The sequence below is a fragment of the Trachemys scripta genome, chromosome 1 (genome assembly GCF_013100865.1).
Source record: "Trachemys scripta elegans isolate TJP31775 chromosome 1, CAS_Tse_1.0, whole genome shotgun sequence".
NCBI classification, from domain to species: domain Eukaryota; kingdom Metazoa; phylum Chordata; order Testudines; family Emydidae; genus Trachemys; species Trachemys scripta.
In genome coordinates this window covers 106330812-106350817 of record NC_048298.1, presented here as the reverse complement: position 1 = coordinate 106350817, position 20006 = coordinate 106330812, and the positions used below count along the sequence as shown (strand labels likewise).

General features: G+C 46.2%; 1 protein-coding gene across 1 annotated transcript in view; it reads left to right on the top strand.

Moving 5' to 3' along the window:
- WASHC1 (WASH complex subunit 1) overlaps nucleotides 1-20006 on the top strand; it is a 76590-nt gene that overhangs the window by 6989 nt on the left and 49595 nt on the right. Inside the window, exon 2 of the mRNA XM_034780486.1 lies at nucleotides 19086-19239. Coding sequence (XP_034636377.1) covers nucleotides 19091-19239 — 149 coding nt within the window. The 5' untranslated portion in view covers nucleotides 19086-19090. The remainder of the gene's footprint in view (nucleotides 1-19085; nucleotides 19240-20006) is intronic.

Here is a 20006-nt window from a genome sequence, read left to right as displayed (position 1 = left end):
CCCCCCCCCCCCCCGACCCGGTTCACTCTACTTCCCTGTAAACCAACCACCCCACCCCACCCTCCCCTCCCCTCCCGCTTGCAGAGGCAATAAAGTCATTGTTTTTTCACATTCATGCATTCTTTATTAGTTCCTTACAGAGGTAGGGGGATAATTGCCAAGGTAGCTGGGATGGGTGGGGGAGGAGGGATGGAAAAGGACACACTGCATTTTAAAACTTTAACTCTTATTGAAGCCCAGCCTTCTGATGCTTGGGCGATCATCTGGGGTGGAGTGACTGGGTGGACGGAGGCCTCCCCACCGTGTTCTTGGGCGTCTGGGTGAGGAGGCTATGGAACTTGGGGAGGAGGGCTGTTGGTTACACAGGGGCTGTAGCGGCGGTCTCTGCTCCTGCTGCCTTTCCTGCAACTCAACCATACGCTCGAGCATATCACTTTGATGCTCCAGCAGACGGAGCATTGCCTCTTGCCGTCTGTCTGCAAGCTGACGCCACCTATCGTCTTCAGCCCGCCACCTCTCCTCTCGTTCATGTTGGGCTTTTCTCATCTCCGACATTGACTGCCTCCACGCATTCTGCTGTGCTCTATCAGCCTGGGCGGACATCTGCAGCTCCGTGAACATCTCGTCCCTCGTCTTACGTTTTCTCTTTCTAATGTTCACGAGCCTCTGCGAAGGAGAAACATTTGCAGCTGGTGGAGGAGAAGGGAGAGGTGGTTAAAAAAAGACACATTTTAGGGAACAATGGGTACACTCTTTCATTACAAGGTCGCATATTTCGGCTTGCAGGCAGCCATCGTAGGCCACAGTGTTTTGGCTTTTTTAACCTTCTTAACATGCGGGAAAGGTTGCAAACAGCAGCGCATTTCCCATATCAAGGATGAATTGGGTTGTCCATTTAAAATGGGGTTTCAATGTAAAAGGAGGGGGCTGCGGTTTCCCGGTTAACATGCGGCACAAACACAAGTAAACCCCCCCCCCCCCCACACACACACACGATTCTCTGGGATGATCACTTCACCCCTCCCCCCCACCGCGTGGTTAACAGCGGGGAACATTTCTGGTCAGAATAGCAGGAACGGGCGCCTCTGAATGTCCCCCTTAATAAAATCACCCCATTTCAACCAGGAGAGCTTTCTGGAGATGTCCCTGGAGGATTTCCGCTCCATCCCCATACACGTTAACAGACTTGCTTGCTTTTTTTTTGTAATGTTTACAAATATTTACAAAGTTACACTCACCAGAGGTCTCCTGTGTGCCCTGAGGGTCTTGGGTGAGTTCGGGGGTTACTGGTTCCAGGTCCAGTGTCACAAACATATCCTGGCTGTTGGGGAAACCGGTTTCTCCGCTTCCTTGCTGCTGTGAGCTACCTACAGTACCTCCATCGTCATCTTCCTCGTTCCCCGAACCGTCTTCCCTGTGTGTTTCTCCAGTGAGAGAGTCATAGCACACGGTTGGGGTAGTGGTGGCTGCACCCCCTAGGATCGCATGCAGCTCCGCGTAGTAGCGGCAAGTTTGCGGCTCTGCCCCGGACCTTCCATTTGCTTCTCTGGCTTTGTGGTAGGCTTGCCGTAGCTCCTTAATTTTCACGCGGCACTGCTGTGTGTCCCTGTTATGGCCTCGGTCCTTCATGGCCTTGGAGATCTTTTCTAATACTTTTCCATTTCTTTTACTGCTACGGAGTTCAGCTATCACTGCTTCATCTCCCCATATGGCGAGCAGATCTCGTACCTCCCGTTCGGTCCATGCTGGAGCTCTTTTGCGATCCTGGGAGGACTCCATGACGGTTACCTGTGCTGATGAGCTCTGCGTGGTCACCTGTGCTCTCCACGCTGGGCAAACAGGAAATGAAATTCAAACCTTCGCGGGTCTTTTCCTGTCTACCTGGTCAGTGCGTCTGAGTTGAGAGCGCTGTCCAGAGCGGTCACAAGGAAGCACTGTGGGATAGCTCCCGGAGGCCAATAACATCGAATTCCGTCCACACTACCCCAATTCCGACCCGCAAAGGCCAGTTTTATCGCTAATCCCCTCGTCGGAGGTGGTGTAAAGAAACCGGTTTAAAGGGCCCTTTAAGTCGAAAGAAAGGGCCTCGTTGTGTGGACGTGTCCAGGCTTAATTCGGTTTAACGCTGCTAAAGTCGACCTAAACCCGTAGTGTAGACCAGGCCTTAGACCACTCAGTAGCCATAACTGGAAATGGCTTGCAGTCTTCTGACCCAGATCAGGTGACCTAAAGGTGAAAGGCTCTATATCTATTGCCAATTTTCTGAGGCATCCAGTCTTTCTAGAGTACTGAGATTACTCTGGAACAGAACAGATACCACTTCCTCTGCCTGATGCAAGGTCTGGAAGCAAACTTATTTTGATGTCTCCCTTGGGAAATTTTCTGCATTTGTCTTCCTTTGAGTCTTGTTCTGCTGTTTTGCCACTCCCCTCTTTCTGCTCTGGTTAGGCTGTCGTGATTTGGGAAGGATGTCTGGGGGTCCCTTGATGTGTTTGTTTAATTATATTTGGTTGATGAACTCGTCTCATTTAGAAAGTGGAAAGAGCTAAAATGGCAACATTATTAAATCCATGTGTTCCCTGGGACTGCTTTGTGAAGACAGAAATGCCCAACCCACCACCCCACCAGTCCATCAGTGCTTCCATCTTAAATGTGGTGCTTTTCTTATTTATTTGTATTATAACATCTAAGAATCCCAGGCATGGACCAGAACCCCAAACACAAAACAAAAACAGTCGTTGCCCCAAAGAGCTTACAGTTTAAGATGCTACAACAGATATTTACAGACAAAGGGGGAGCGCAAGGAAACAATGAGATGGTATTTGGCAGTGTGACAGACCGTGGTCTTAGTACACCAGTAGCTTAGCTGCTGTCAATTTTTTTGTAGGCCTCATGGCAACGGAGAGTTTTAAGGAGGTATTTAAAGAAGGACAATGACTGAGTTTTGAGGATGTTTATAGGGAGCTCCTCTGAAGCCTGTGGGAGCAGCATGGGAGAAAGCATAAAGGTGCATGTTTGAAAATCTAACAAGTGGGTGATGGAGGCTGGCATCATGGAGAAGTTGGAAGTGTAAGCTGATCTTTTGCTGTTGAATGAGAGGTGATAGGTTGGTGGAGATAGGTCATGAAGGGTCTTGAAAGTGGAGACAAGTAGCTTATGTATGATATGATAGAGAAGAGGGAGCAGCATTCTGAATGGATATCAGTGGGCCAAGATTGCATTTGTCAAGGCCAGAGAGAAGGATGTTGCACTAATCGAGACATGAGATGATGAGAGCTGACCACAATTTTGTAAGCTCTGTAGATGAGAGAGAGAGAGAGAGTGCTGATGGATACTCACCTTTAAAGATCTCTCACTCGTTCCACCAAAAGAATCATGTAACTGTAATGCCAGTGGCACTAGCTGAACAGGCTGAGGGCTCTGGCGCTGAGATAGGAGGGGTCAGGGATTGAAAATGAGAAGTTTATAGTGCTGGCCATTGAATGGTGACTCTGAAGCTTGTTCTCCATTGGTGCCGCATCCTCCCTCAAATCCCTCATTTCACTGCAGAGCCCTACAGCCTTGCCCTCATACCCTTACCTGATTGGTACTTCTACATGGAAGTGGTGCTGTCACTGCAGTGCGCTTCTTGACTCACCATCTCTGCTGGACTGGGGACATAAATACTCCTCAGGAATGGCAATAATCCTTTGTTCTACACACCTTGTTAAATCCCCTCCCTGCCCTTTTACTCCAGACTGCACTGGATGTTGACTGTCTGTGAGGCTTGTAAGTGGCATTCTTGGGGATGATTTTTTTTTACTCTGCTTTCTTGTCATGTATCATCTGCTGCTACTTCTGCAGCATCTCCTCTTGAATGACACACACTTAGCAGACCACTCCATGAGGCTGATCACAGGATCTTGTAATAGCACGGGAATTTCCTCAGGCTCTTTTTCCTGCTGTATCCCAGAATCCTTTGTTTCTTCCTTGTCCTTTGCCTGGCACTTTCCTGAGGAATGTAGATCCTATTTCAAAACCTGTTGCCTGCACTAATTTGTTTCTGTTGGCTTCTTATTTCCATTGATTGATTGCTTTGGCTCTTTTGTGTTACTTTACATTTGTCGACCAATTTCCCTAGTCACATCAAATCTGTTCTGCTCTACTGCTGTTCCAAAGCCTTTGGCAGGACTACAGATATGGTCTGCTTTCTGTCTTGCTGCTTCCAAGCATAACCAGTTTGAGCTCTTCTATAGCAACAGAAAATAAAGGAAGTCTGTTTCTTAGCACGTTGGGCCCTGTTTACTTGTGTTCTTCCTCAATCTAGCATCACAGATACAGTTCTTTCTACAGTTGCAAGTGTCTTGACATCACTTAAGGATCAATTTAAAAGATGTGGGGAAAATAAGTCATAGGAGAAGAGACTGACTTCAGGGCACGAGGATCAACTCTTTACACACTCTGTCTCTGTGAGATATTTGGGGAGGGTCTGCAGGTATTCAGTGGGAGGTACTGGGAGCTCTTTCACTTGAAACATTTTAATATTTGACTGGATGAAACAATTCTCCCTTGGCCTCCTGGGGAGGAATAAGATGGAACCTAATAGTAAAAGGCTGTTACATCCCTAACTCCTGACTCAAGAGCATTCCTGCCAGACAAAAGGTGTGCTCCTTGTGTGTGGAACCCAACTTTCCCACAGAACATTGTGTTGCCCTGGATTTGAGGGGTGTGTATACCCCAGAATGTGATCAAGCTAATTGCCAACCATATTATGTGCATTCAGCCACCATGAAGTAATGCAATAGAACACCACTTAGTTAAGGGTTAATTTGGAGACAGGCTTTCAGAAGCAAGGTGATATCTAGCTGTCAGTTTCTGCTAATCAGAATGGGAGGAGGGGACAAACATGTAAACAACTGAGTCTGAAAACCTTGGTGGTTAGAAAACCTTGTCTAGATGCCTCTGATATTAAAGTTCATTGAAAGTTAGAAAAGTGATGATCCAGTAGGGGTCATTATGACCTATGTGTTTTGTAGAAGTTAGTTATAAAAGATTAGCTAATAAAGTGTACTTAGGAGCAGTCCTCTGAAGCCAACTTGAGAGACGTTTCTCCCCGGTGGGTAAGCAACTGGCCACTGTGAACTTGCTGTTAATTACTCAATACCATTCCAGACGTTAGGTAAATCTCTGGGCTGTTCTAAACCTATTGCTTATGTTTGTGTGTGCTTAAATCTAATAAACTGCAGGTTTAGACGAGAGCACGCTTACTTGCATTACTCCTTGATCAGACAGAAGTGCTATGTTCCTGTTGATTTGTTCCTTACACCGCCTGGAGTGAAATAGTTACGTTGCCCCTGTTGGGGATTCTGAAAACCCCGGGTAACAATTGGTCTGACTGGCGTTCCATATTGTTTAAACTTCAAGTAGAGCATTCACCTTTTTTTTTAAATTAGGGTTTCTTCTTTGCTGGTTATTTCTTCTACTTTTACTATAAAAAGCTTTGATGGGGCAACAAGCCTTGTGGATGAGGAGGGGGAAGCAGTAGGTGTGCTATACCTTGACTTCAGTAAGGCTTTTGATACTGTCTCACATGACCTTCTCATAAGGAAACTAGGGAAATATAGACTAGATGAACTTACTATAACATGGGTAAACCACTGGTTGTAGAACTGTACTTAGAATAGTTATCAACGGTTCACAATCAAGCTGGAAGGGTATACCGAGTGGAGTACTGCAGAAATCTTTCCTGGGGCAGATTCTATTCAGTGTTTTCATAAATGATTTGGATAATGGCATAGAGAGTACACTTATCCACAAGCTTTATACCAAGCTGGGAGGGGTTGCAAGTGCTTTAGAGGGCAGGATTGGAATTCAAAATGATTTGGAGAAATGATCTGAAATAAACAGGATGAAATAAATAAGGAATAATTCAAAGTAAGAAGGAAATTCAAAGTGGGAAGGAGAAATCAATTGCACAAATACAAAAGCGGAAATGACTGCTTAGGAAGAAGGAGTACTGCAGAAAAGGATCTGGGGGTCATAGTGGATCACAAACTAAATGAGAGTCAGCCGTGTAATACTGTTGCAAAAAAAGCAAACATCATTCTGGGATGTATTAGTAGGACTGTTTTAAGCAAGACACGAGAAGTCATTCTTCCACTCTACTCAGCATTGATAAGGCCTCAACTAGAACATTGTACCTGGTTCTGGGCATCCCACTTGAGGACAAATTGGAGAAAGTCCAGAGAGCAACAAAATTGATTAAAGATTTAGAAAACATGACTTAGGAGGGAAGATTGAAAAAATTGGGTTTGTTTTGTCTGGAAAGAAAAGTCTGGGGGACATGAGTCTTCAAGTACATAAACGATTGTCACAAAGAGGAGGGTGATAGCGTTCTCCATAAGCACTGAGGACAGGACAAGAAGCAATGGGCTTCAATTGAAGCCAGGGAGATTTAGGTTAGACGTTAAGAAAAAACTGCCTAACTGTAAAGGTGGTTAAGCACTGGAACAAATTACCTAGGGAGGCTGTGGAATCACCATCACTGGAGGTCTTTAAGAACAGTTTAGGCAACACCTGTCGGGGATGATCTATAGGTGCAGGGGACTGGACTAGATGACCTGTTGAGGTCCCTTCCAGTCCTGCATTTCTATGATCCATGAGAGAAGCATTCTGTACATTAGAGAACTATTTCCAGCTCATGCCTGCCCAAGGGCAAGAACTCTAAACTGGAGAGCTTTCATGATGGTATAGAATAGCAATCTCTAGGCCACTGGACTGGCTTAAATTGGAACTTTAACAGTAGCTGCTACAGTGTACCTGCCAGAAGTACAGGAATAAGTGTCCTGGCTTTCCCACAGTGCTTTGGGATTAGAAATTTGTGAACTGTGATACTGGTGATGGAATCCTGGTGCCTTATGAATATGCTCTCTCAAACATTGTCTTGCTAAAGAGGGAGAGAGACTTGGTCTACACTGGGTGGGATGGGGGGATCGACCTAAGATACGCAACTTCAGCTACGAGAATACCGTACCTGAAGTCAACGTATCTTAGGTCGACTTAACTCACGTCCTCATGGTGTGGGGTCAACTGCCGCCGCTCCCCTGTCGACTCTGCTTCCGCCTCTTGCTGTGGTGGAGTACAGGAGTCGACGGCAGAGTGATCGGGGATCGATTTATTGTGTCTACACTGGATGCGATAAATCGATCCCTGATAGTCTACACTACCCGATCCGGCGGGTAGTGTAGACGTACCCTTAGTATTAAACCAGTTAAAATTGGTCAAATTTAAAAATTTTGGTTAAAATTCAAAACTTGGAAGGGCAGGGGAACAGGAACAATTTTGACAATCTGGGAAATCCCTCCCTACCATTTTTTTTCCTCCAACCAAGTTTCCTTTATATATAGGAGGCTTGGTTCTGGAGTGAGCCTTGTGCCCCTTACCCTGTCAAACCTGGGATATTATGTCAGCTCTGGGTTTTTACAGCTTTGGTGATATTAGGGTTGCCAAAGTTTCTCCCGATCATCTAAGAACAAATCTCAGACATGGCAATTTCCTACAGGCTGGTCTGCAATACTCTGAGTTTAAAAGATGTCACACTGATCAGGAAAGATGCTGAGCAGAGAATGCTGTGCCCATTTCTGAGCCTCAAGGAGCACTGTATGAAATGGCCCTTCACTTGAAGAGTCTTAACGTTTGTTGCTCTCACGCAGGGCTTGGAAACAATTACCAAACACTTACTATCCAGAGGCAAATATGAAATGGAGGAGGAGAAGGGAGAACTACTAGCGAGATCCAGAGGCAACAACACTAGCATTTTAACAGCCATGTTTCCCAAGTGGCAAGAGTGAAATTGACATGATTCTTGTCGCTTTCATTGATGCCCATAAGATTTTAAAAAGCAGCAGTTAAGCTGTCTAGCTAGTGTTTTAGTTTCACACTCATTGGGAAAATTATGAGCAGTGAATGGAGACTCAGGAGAACACTGCATCGGGTTACATTCACTTCAGGTTTAGAATGCTATCTAAACACCCATGATGGTCAAGAATGTAATTATTAAATAAACAACCTTAAATTGCACTGAATTGATCATGAAGGAGCTTAAGCTCACTGGGAAAGCTTCCCACTTGCTAGTGGTGAGTAAATGAGTTTTTTCCAAGCCCTGTTCTCATGACATGGCTGCTCCTTCACGGTTTCTAAGGGGGTCCTGGCAGACACATGCCTGTGCATTTAGCGCCAGAACAACTTGGAATGCTAGCATTGTCTTCATCTCTCCTTTGTTACTTAGCTTCAAACTCCATTCTGCTGAGGTAATCTTCATCCCTTCAGATAAAAAGTGCTGCCCTGACTTCCTGGCTCCCAGAATTCTATGGCAGGAAAACTGCAAGCAGATAATCCCTAGGGAACTACTCTGTGGTGTGGTTGCTGGACCTTCGTAATATTGGGTAACTGCAGACACTGCACACTCTGCCTGAGTTGTAGGAGAGATGGTGAAGAACACAGCTGGGAGAAATAGTACTAAGATAAACCTGAAAGAGCAAGGGAGGCACTTTCAGAAGATTAAAGATAGTGAGCAGGAGAAGAGGAGGAGAATTGTGTCTTGAGAGAAGCTGCTCCAAGATGGAATGATATGCTGTATCCCGTGGCCATAGTGTCTGAGTTTGAAGGGAATAGCTTTCATCACTTGAAAGCAATTTCTGCTGCTTTTAATCTCCACTCTCTCTGACCTCTTCCTGAGATAACCTCTGCCAAAAAGCAGTCCAACCTGCAGTTTATTTCCTAGATTATTGATTTCCAGGGCAACAAAAAGCTGGGGTAAAAATAGGACAGTTCATCTCATGCAAGCCACCCCGTTGGGGTCTTCCTGTTAGCTAACATTGGAAGTACTGAATAAGTTCCCCCTTTCTTTTGTGTGTGTATGTGTGTGTATTAGGGAGTCCCAGCTGCTGCCACATTGTCCGTAAGAAACACAAGCATCCTCTTTGCTGCTGCGTATACAAAGCTGGCGGGTTGGATCTAATGGATTTGGCATGACCAGACTGAATAGCTGACTGTGCTAAATATCATCTATTAAGCCCTAGTAATATTGGGTAGGGACGGGGGGGAAATATTGTGATATGCATGAATTTTTGTATTGGGGGGAAATGCAGGGAAGATCTAGTGGGTCTGAGGAAAGGATGGAAGTGGGATACTGGAAGTATTTGGGTGGGAGGGAAATGTGGTGGTAATGGAGGGTGGGGGGACAAGGGAGGGCAAGATCACTAAGTTGAAGACTATAACCGAACATTATTGCCCTGTGAATTGGAAGAAGGGACCAGCTGTTTTATTTCAGGGAGATGCTATATTTTCAGAGAAATATATTGTTCGTATGTGAGGGTATTAAAACGAAGGAGCTTTGAACCCTGCTGAACCAAAGCCAGCTGTATGAGCTTGCTGGCATTGCAGCAGCAGGACAGCTGGAATTCTCATGGAGATTCAAATAGTTAAGACAGTTTGTCACATTTAAATGGTGTCAAAGGGAAGTAATAAAACAGGGAACTTGGATGTATCCTGGTCTAAGTGGGAATGGACACACATGAAATGGCCCCAATTGGGCAGTCAAATGAAGGGAGGGGGAGGCTAGACCTGGACATTGAGAATGTTAAAATGGGTCTTAGAGACGAGGTGGGTGAGGTAGTGTCTCTTATTAGACCAGCTTCTGTTGGTGAAAGAGCAAGCTTTTGAGCTATGCAGAGCTCTTCTGCAGGTCTCACCCAGCTGTTTCTCTGATATCCTAAGAACATAAGAACAGCCATACTGAGTAAGACCAAAGGTCCATGTAGCCCAGTATCCTGTCTTCCGACAGTGGCCAATGCCAGGTGCCCCAGAGGGAATGAACAGAACAGGTAATCATCAAGTGATCCATCCTCTGTCACCCCATTCCCAGCTTCTAGCAAACAGAGGCTAGGGACACCATCCCTGCCCATCCTGTCTAATAGTCATTGATGGACCTATACTTCAGGAACTTATCTAGTTCCTTTTTGAACCCTGTGATAGTCTTGGCCTTCACAACATCCTTCGGCAAGGAGTTCCACAGCTTGACTGTGCGTTGTGTGAAAAAAACTTCCTTTTGTTTGTTTTAAACCTGCCGCCTACATGAGACCAAAATGGCTACAATAACACTGCAAACGAAAGTGGGTCTTAAGCTTTTCTTGGGTGAGAGCAAGAGTTGAGAAGGATTCTCTTGAAAATACAATTCTCTAGTAAAAGAATGGAGGGACCCTATAAAGAAGAGGAGCATCTGCTGTGAGACAGGTGTGTCTGTGGGGGCCATCTTCACTGACAGAGCTGGTATGATTGAAGCACAGTTCTGTAACTTCAGTAAGTCTCTTCCTTCAATATTTACCTTCTTCGCTTACCCCTTCCCAGAATCCATCCATTTGTGTCTGTGACGATAGGCTGAGTTTAATCTTTGGATGCCAAACCAATCCAATTGAATCTTGTTTCTTTCTATTCCCCTCTTACCCCTCAAGATAATCATTTCAGTTATAGGAAATTTACTTGTTCAGCAATAATACCTACCTTTTGTGTAGCACTTTTCATCAGTAAATCTCAAAGCACTTTTCACAGTTATCCCCATTTTACAGACTGGAAATTGAGGCACAGAGCAGGAAAGTGACTTGCCCAACGTCACCCAACAAGCTAGTAGCCGTGTTGGGATTAGAACTCAGGTATCCCGAGTACTAGTCCAGTGCCTAGCCACTAGGCCATACTGCCTTCCCAAGATGGCTGATGCCTTGAGGAATGTGGGTTTGCCTCCCTCCTCACTTCCTAGATGATAAATGGGAGGAGGTAGTGGTAAGACTTGATCGCAGTTCCAAACCCAAAAGTTTCAGGGTGGCAAATGTGCCATGGGGGAGTATGGGAACTCCTCCATGTCTACCCTGCTAGAAACTGCTCTATACTCTTTTATGAAAACCATATGGTTTTCATTGAATGTTTACCGTAAATCTTGAAAAAGCCTGGTAGAACAGCTACTGGGGGAAAATTTGTCCTGGCACGTATGAGTGACATTTGTGTTTTAGCTCAACTGAGAGGAGCTGCATCCCAGGTTAGGAGGATGCTTGAAGTTCCCTAGATCACTGGTGGAGAGTAGTCCTGCTCAGTTGGTTGATAAAGGGGGAAGAGTTGTGAAGAATTTTTATGGACAATATGTGTGACTCAGTTTACCTACTCACTTTGTATTGTTACTCACTAGGCGTGAATGGGTTAATTTTTTCCTCTGGAACAGGGAAATTAGGGATGGTTGTATGTCACATACACTAGTCTGGATTGAACTCAAAAATACTATCAAGAACTGAATGGAATCAGCACATATGATAGAAGAACCAGTGACCAGAGTCTGACTGGGCATTATCTCTTAACACCTGGCAACCAAGGGAGAGATGTGAAACACAACGGGGGCTGCAATGAGGGATAACGACAGGAGGTGTCAGGTGACTGTTGAAAACTGGGATGGCCATGTCTACGCCACAGGTCCTATCATGGCATAGCTACGGCCACTAACTATGCCACTATAACCCTGTAGTCTAGATGAAGACTACAGTGATGGAAGGGTTTTTCTTCTGTTGACCTAGCTTCATCTGCACTGGTTGTTAGGTCGGCATAGCGATGGTGCTCAGGGGTATGGATTTTTCACATCCCTGCGTGCTATAGCTATGTCAACCTAAGATTTAAATGTAGACCAGGCCAGAGATCTGACGGAGAGTAAGATGCATTCTAGGAGGCCATAGAATAATGGGGCAGTTGCTTTTGCCATTGGAGACTTTGTCTTGAGCTTGGCTTTTCCATACTGACCTAAGGACTATCAAAGTCTGTACTCCGGGTGACTAATAAATGCTGGTTTGCTTTGAAAAGGCTTTCCTATGTCACTGCAAATCCTTACAGGTTATATTGTTCCCTGAAGCGGTAAAGTCTCTAACAGTATTCTGAATTCATACAGACACACTGAGAAACAGGGATGCTGTAATCCGAAGGCCCAGTCTGAATTGTAGAGCTGTGAGGCTCACCCTTTTGAAAAGCTAAACCTAGGCAAATAGGGATACTCCAAAGTAAACTATAAAGATGGGGCATCAAACCCTCTGAGATGAAACACCTTCAGTTTTGGAGGCCAGCTTATACTACAGTCTCTTCCTGCTATTGTATGTACGTGAACATCTAAGCAATATTTTTTAAGTAGTTGTTTGAAGTGTCCCATGGGCTTGTTAAGCTTTTTGTTTTGCTCATCTTTACTCTGAGATGATTGAAGGCATTTTTATACAAATCCCCTGGCTGGGTTGGGTTGGGTTGGACTGGAAGTTTAGACGGCAGTATTTAGTGTTATTCAGATAAAAGGTATCTGGCATTTTAAAGTCCTGCTGGATCATAATGTTGTTTGTGCTTTATGCAGATACAGTGGTTGCTGTTCTTCACACCTGGAAAATGCCTGTAGAAATTATGGGTTATGGGGATGAAATGGTGGAACCAGTCTGGGCTGTCCTCTCCCCTGGATGAGGATGTATATGCTGACCATGCCGTACCTTGTGGCACAGCAGCAGGGGAAAGGGTGGAGCCTCCAGGAGCAGGCGTGGTGATTAGTGAAGGCTTTCTGCCAATAGGGCACTAGGATTTTTTTCCCTTCATCTGTCGGTGCAGGAGTTGTGGAATGAGATGTAGTCACAGCAGCAATGAAACCCACTTCTGCCATTCCCTGGGAGAATGGAGGAGGAGACTGTCACTTTAATAGACATATGGATATGGGGAAGGGAGAAAGGACATGGAGGATCTTTCTGCTACAGCAGGTCCCAAATCAAATGTTATCTTGCTCCTCAATTTAGTGCGTTAATAGCCTACAGTAACCCATTCCATTAAGACTATAATATAGGTGATGCCCACCCCATTTCAGTCCAGGGGCACATTGATGGGTGAGAGGCAAGGATGCAGTATGTGGTGTGCACGTGAAGCCCTGGAGTCATGATGAATACCAGGGCAAACTCTTCAGTAGGCTGCCTCTTCTGAGGCTATAACACGTGGGTGGCTAACTCCCTTTGCAAAGGGACTGGCTGCTCCAGTGACATCTTGCCAGTGAGTGACTATTGGAGATGCACAGGAGGCACCTTGCTTTTCTGATGTGGTGTAGGATGGCCGTTTTTCTCTTCTCTCCTCTCTAAGTTGTGTCCGTGTGGAAGTGCCACACTCCAGAAACACAGGGCTGTAGATGAGAGTATTGCTCTCATATTTTGTGGGTAGGAGGTGATGTAGATCCTGCACTATGACTAGGTTCCTTTCATGGACTGGTAAATGCTGCTGGGAAGGTGGGGGTGAGAACGATATCCTCTAAAGCTCCCCAGCTGTCTGCATTATATGCCTGTGGCTGGGGAGCTCCGGCTGCCCTGTTTAATTTGCTCACTGTGAGGCACAGCTGGAGTTGGTCTCTGCTGCAGCTCTCTGATGGAAGAGCTGGGAAGCTAACTCCACCCGCCTCCCTTTTCATAGGGCTCTGGGTCCTCACAGCATCTCTCTGGCCAGAGAGCCCCTCCAAACGTGGAGAAGCCCTTGTCTGGGTTTTTGTGTCTGAAGTAGGCAACCTGGGATCTTGAGACCTAAATCAGGTCTGTCTCTCTTGGGTTGTGGGCTCGTGAGCTGCTATTTAAGAGGTCTCGGGTACCATGAGAGCTATGGTGGAGTGCAGCCTGCTGCAGGGCCTAATTACAACCTTATTAATGCCTTTTTCATCACTTCCTTCGAGCCTTCAGATGGTGATTAAACCTATTTATAGGGCCAGAGTTCCTTAATATTCAGCACAGTGCACCTCTTCCCAATCAAATCAGTAACATCTGCATCTCTGAGTGCTGCTTAATAACATTGTAGAACATGGTTAATTAAAAAAGATATAAATAGACTTTTTTCATCCTCTAACTTTTCAGAGTGCTTTCCCCTCCCTTCTGCAATCCAAATAAAACTTTACACAAACTGAGGAAAGGTTGGCTTAGCAGAGGGAGCAGGGAAAACCTCTTGTCTTTATCACCTGTGGGTCAATGGGAATCCATTCTATTGGACCCCTTCCCCAAATCCCGGCCCTGGCCCCACCTCTTCCCCGAGCACACCGCGTTCCCCCTCCTCCCTCCCATCACTTGCCACGCGAATCAGCTGTTTTGCAGCGCAAGCACTGGGAGGCAGGGGGGAAAAGCGGGCACGCGGTGCGCCCAGGGGAGGAGGCAGGGCGGAGGTGGAGGTGAGCTGGGATGGGAGGGTGGGCAGGGAGCTGCCGGTGGTGCTAAGCACCCACCAGTTTTTCCCCATGGGTGCTCCAGTGCCTATGAACCCTGGCACTTTCTGTGCCAGCTGACACCGTTGGACAAACACGCAGAGGATTCAAGGCAAAAATGCCACCTTGAATATTCATAAGTTAAGATGTTTTGGTCAAAAATTCAGGTTGGAGTAACTTTAGTAACAAGTATGCAGTATGACAGGAAAGGACTCTTCTCTTTAGAGGTCTCCTTGGGCCTAAATGTAAAGGCTTATACGAACCAACTACACCAGAGCCAATCTAACTTGACCCGAGCCCATCGGGTTGTTTACACACCTGACCCAACACTTTTGTAGTGTGGTTCGCATTGGGTTGCAAGGGTCTAGATGCTGGCCTGGGCTCCATTTTCTTTATTTTGTTTCCTCTATGGAGCCACTGGGGCTATTAACTCCCTGGCTCTGCTGCCTGCCTGCCTCTCATGGCCGGCTGCCCACACCAACTCTGCACCATGCACTTGAAGGTTCCCCCTGCCCCTGGGTTGCTCCCCCAACATGTGTCAGTGCCACTGTCTCATCCCCAAGCTTGTCCGAGTGGGGGCTTCCCACTCCCAGTGCCCACAATTTGTCTCCAGCCTCCTCCTACCTGTGGGGTCAGTGCCTCAGTGGCTGCATGGCCCACTCCTGCTGGCTGCTGCCCATGGGCAGCCGGTGACCTGGCTGTTGGGGGAGGCTAGCCCCCAGCCCCTCCCCTTGTGCCTGAAGCCCTGCCCTTCCCCCTCCCCTTCTGGGGCAGCCAGCCCTGGTGTGACAATTGGTGCGGCTGCAGGGCCCCCAGCCCTGGTGCGTCAGGCGGCCCCAGCACCAGCCGCCCTGAGTCCCTACAGGAGGCAGGCCACCCAGCCTGTGCCAGGGCAGAGCACTGGGAACCGCAGAAGGGGGCTTGGCCTGGGGGTGGAGCGTGGGTGGGGCCATGCTAGGCTGTTTGGGGAAGCACAGCCTCCCCCAGCCTACGATACCTGCCGCCCATGCTGCTGCCACTACCTTGCTATGCTGTGAGTCAGGGCTGGCTCTAGGCACCAGCAAAACAAGCTGGTGCTTGGGGCGGCACATTTTTAGGGGCGGCATGGCCGGCGCCAGAATGCCGCCCCTAAAAATGTGCCCCCGCCGCCCTAGCTCACCTCCGCTGCTGCTGCCACTGCGCGCGAAACAGCTGATTCGCGCGCCGCTGCTCCCCCTCCCTCCCAGGCTCTCAAACCTGTTTCGCGCGCCGCTGCTCCCCCTCCCTCCCAGACTTGAGAGCCTGGGAGGGAGTGGGGGAGGGGGAGACTCCGCGTGTCCGTGGCGTGGGCGCTGCTTCTCCCCCTCCCTCCTAGGTTTGAGAGTCTGGGGGGAGGAGGCAGGGCTGGGGATTTGGGGAAGGGGCGGAGTTGAGGCGGGGCCGGGGGTGGGGTAATTAAAGAACCGGGGGGGGGCGGCCAAAATTGTTTTTGCTTTGGGCGGCAAAAATCCTAGAGCTGGCCCTGCTGTGAGTGCTGCGGAGAGAGACGTGCTGCGACTCGGCATGCTTACTGCGCAGTGCGTGCTGCTTAGTGAGGTGGCAGCAGCTGGCAGAGCTGGGGTACACAGCTGCCGTCACACTGACCCCACGGGCAGGAGGAGGTGATCAGAGACTACCCAGCCCACCCCAAACCCGATGCTTTTAGTCAGGTCCCATCAGGTTGCCAAGGTCTACTTCTCTTCCTCACCTGCTAAGGCACTTGAGATTCGTATTTAAGGAAGTGCTTGGCCTAAAGTCTCCTCCCATTCTGGCAGACCCAAGCAGCTGTTTAGAACAAGCTCATGCTTTTGCCAGAGCTGTGGTAGGCCGCTACCTGCATCGTTCGGAAAACCTGCTACTTTCTCTGCTTGTTTTAGTCACAGGGAGTAGCCAAAAGCCATTTTAACAAACCCTTTTGTGTTGGTTTTCCAAGTCCATTTGGTTCAAGGTGCCTCTTCCATTTCTCATGCTTCTCTTTGTAAAGCTTTATTTTGTTACCTCGCATGTAAGTGATCATGTCTAGCTGCTTCCCACAATGTCTATTTTTATAATTGTTATTGTGTGTGTGTGTGTGTGTGTATATATATATATATATATATATATATAAATAAATTAGATGGATATAGAATTAGGCTCTGCTGAAAGGTGTTATGTTGAGAGCCCAGGAAACTGAAGTAGTCTAGCTGCTAGAATAGTGGCAGTATGGGCTTTTCACACCTTGTCCCACTAATCTGCTTCTCCTGGAAAGGGGTGATAGGAGCTGGACAGCCCTTATGGCTTCTGAGTACCAATAACTCGATTCTACTTGTAATATTAGCTTTTTTTGTGTTGACGCTTTTCAATTGGAAACTGGACTGAGACAATCAATTTTAAACAGATCTCTGAACAAATCAGATTTTAAGTTTTCCTAATTCTTTGTTGATGCTTATAATGTCTGCCTGGGCCTCTTGCTCTACAACGATGAGATGGCTCAGTGCTTTTATATCTCTGGATGTCAGCCTGTTTGGCTGACAAAGTCGAACAATTGTGGAAGCAAAAGAGATGAAGTTGAGTTATGGTCAATAAAGTGATCAAAAAATGTCATCTTGCAGTTAGATTTGTTACTCCTCTGATAATTCCATATCAGACTTGCTAGGCTTATAAATCGAAATAATTTCCTGTCCATCTGCATTGGTTAGAAGTGTGAGAATTGATGTGTATTCTACTTCAAACATCATCAGCACTAAACATTCTGGATTCAGAACTTGGCCTGCCTGAAGCAGAACAGAATTGGTCTTGCTTTGTCTGCAGTTTCGATGGCTGGACTTAATCTTGGTTTTGTTAGCAAACTAACCAGCCATGACTACAGGAAGACACCTCTGCTCCCCGCTTCCTTTAGTGAACTTTCCCCACAATCAGATTTGCCTACAGGAAAATGGAAAGTGACTCCACAGAATTTTAGAAAGTGTTTCCTTACCATATGTGTTGGGAAATCTTGGATCTGAGGGAACAAATTCAGAACTGATGTGTAATTTACCCATCAAGAAGTGACTAGAGGGAAGAGTTATTTGGTGTAACTCATCTGTTGTGCAGCTGAAAGATGGTTTGAGGTGTGTGCAGCAAACACTGTAATTTATCTCTTTACATCCTCTTATAAATTGCTCTAACTGTCTCTTCAGGCCCTTGCCATGTAAATTACCCATCATAGACACTACAGATATGGTAATCGCACCACCTAACACATCCCTTCTGAATTAGGCTCTAGAAGCAAACTGGGGGGAATTCCCCTGATAGCAGCAGAGTGTGTGGTCCCAAGTCTTTGCACAAGACTGGTCCCTGAACAAGACTTTGTGAAAACTGTAATATCTCCAAGTACCAGCAGAGGGAGCACAAAGGCTAAGGGCTTTTTTTATTGTCTTCTTTCTACTAAACTTAATTTTCATCCCATATTAACATCTTTTTGAATTGTAATGAGTTAATACTTGTATTATGGCCCCAAGTGCAATCTGAGTCCCATTGTGCTGGGTGCTATACAAACCCATTGAGACAATTCTTGCCTCAAGTTCATTACAATCTAAATAGACAAGACACACAAAGGGAGGAGGCTGGAAACACACACGGGGTGAAGTGATTTGGCCAAGGTCACAAAACAGGCTAATGGAAGAGCTGAGATTGGATCCCAGGTCTCCTGACCCCTAGTGCTTTCTCGATTAGACCATACTACCTCTCAAATAGTGGTAATGAGTACTACTACCATTTTCAGTGTGCACAAAGAAGCTGGTTTCTGTAGTGATTCCCTCCCTCTGGTTCCTGGCAGTTTTTTCTTCTTGTACGGTGAACCATGGCAGACCCTCCAGAAAACTACAGGAGCAATTCAGGGTGACACCAACACATTTGTCATGAGGGCATTTAAGGAAATTTTAAGACAATAGGTGATCCTGTCCTGGGCCCATACTGCCCTTGGGGTAGAGATGTGAGGGTGATTCAGTGATGACATGGCCTCATACACATCCTTGATGAGACTTTTGGCACTCCTAGACTTCTGTGTGTGCTGAATGCAACAGAAAAGTTGCTACGAACATCCAGGCTTTGTTCATGAAAGGAATGTAAAATAAGTAAGGTTTTTCCATTATAGGTATTGGGGAAGAGTCAATGGGTCACCAGGGGTATGAACTGCCCTTGTGGGTCTCAGTCCCTAGTGCTAGAATGGGAGACTCGTATGTAATCAAATTAGGGGAGGTGAGTTTGAGCAATAACTTCATAACTCCTCTGGTACTTGGAGGGGGTGAGTGGTCTGGATTTCTTGTGGTATAAACGTGAACTAAAACATTTCAAGTTTTACTCCTAGGATTAGGTGGCTCTGAAATGTACAGATGTGGAGTCTGTCAGGGGATGGGAAAGGGGAGAAAAATTCTTCTTCCTCCAGGATGTTCTTCCATAGTCGGATGATAAAATGATTTTATGTTCTGAAATGTGATGCTTTGTTTTCAGCATAATTATTTTGAGCACTGATTTGCTGAGTGCTGTACAAAACTTAGACCAAAGATACCGTCCTTGTCTTGAGGAGCATCCAAGCAAAGTAAAACCTTCCCTCTCCACTGCACCATGGCTTTGGCTAATTACATGAAAGAGACTGTTGCAGATTTCTAGATGGGGCTGTTCTAGGATGTGCCTAGCTTGCCCTCTCCTTCCCAGTTTCTGGATGTTCTCTCTCGTGTCTGCCTAAGTCAAGGAGAAGAGTAAAGGTATAAGGTTTCTGGGATAAAGGCTGTGATGAGATGGAGCTGCATATGCTGCAATTACCTGTTCACACTCTCTCCCACAGGCACAATGGCTACAGTGACCCAGAAGCACTTCTTGGAAGGGCAGGCTTACTCTGTCCCTCTGATCCAACCTGACTTGCGCAGGGAAGAGGCTATTCATCAGGTTGCAGATGCACTTCAGTATTTGCAGAAAGTGTCTAGTGATATCTTCAACAGGTATGTTGCTGAAACACAGGGGACTGGGACTGATGCTGAGTGCCAAGCTGGAGACAACCAAATGCTGCAATAAGACTGTGGCACTGAAGGGGCCTTGGAGAGCCACCAGAATTCCAAAGGGGGTGGGGAGGGCCAGATGTACCCAGCAAAAATAGACTGAGTTCAGGTTTGTTCAGTATGATTAAGGCTAAGATTGTGTCATGATATTTTTAATAGGGCTGTCAATTAACTACCATTAACACCTGCGATTAACGCGTGTTAATTGTGCTGTGCGTTAATCACAGACCCTCTGGGCTGGAAGGCAGCATGAGCTGCTCTGAAAAACGTGCTTGGTCAGGCGCAGTAACACAAGACGCCACCAGAGGGCAGGAAGAGATGAGGCTACAGAAAGTGATGTAGTTCTCATCCCCGCATTTTTAAAGTAAAAACTAGGACTGTCGATTAATGGCAATTAACTCATGCAATTAACTCAAAAAAATTAACTGCAATTTAAAAAATTAATCACGATTAATCGCACTGTTAAACAATAGAATACCGATTGAAATGTATTAAATATTTTGGGATGTTTTTCTACATTTTCAAATATATTGATTTCTATTATAGCACAGCATACAAAGTGAACAGGGCTCACTTTATTTTTTATTACAAATATTTGCACTGTAAAAATAATAAACAAAAGAAACAATTTTTTTCAGTTTACCTCATACAAGTACTTTAGTGCAATCTCTTTATCATGAAAGTGTAACTTACAAATGTAGATTTTTTTT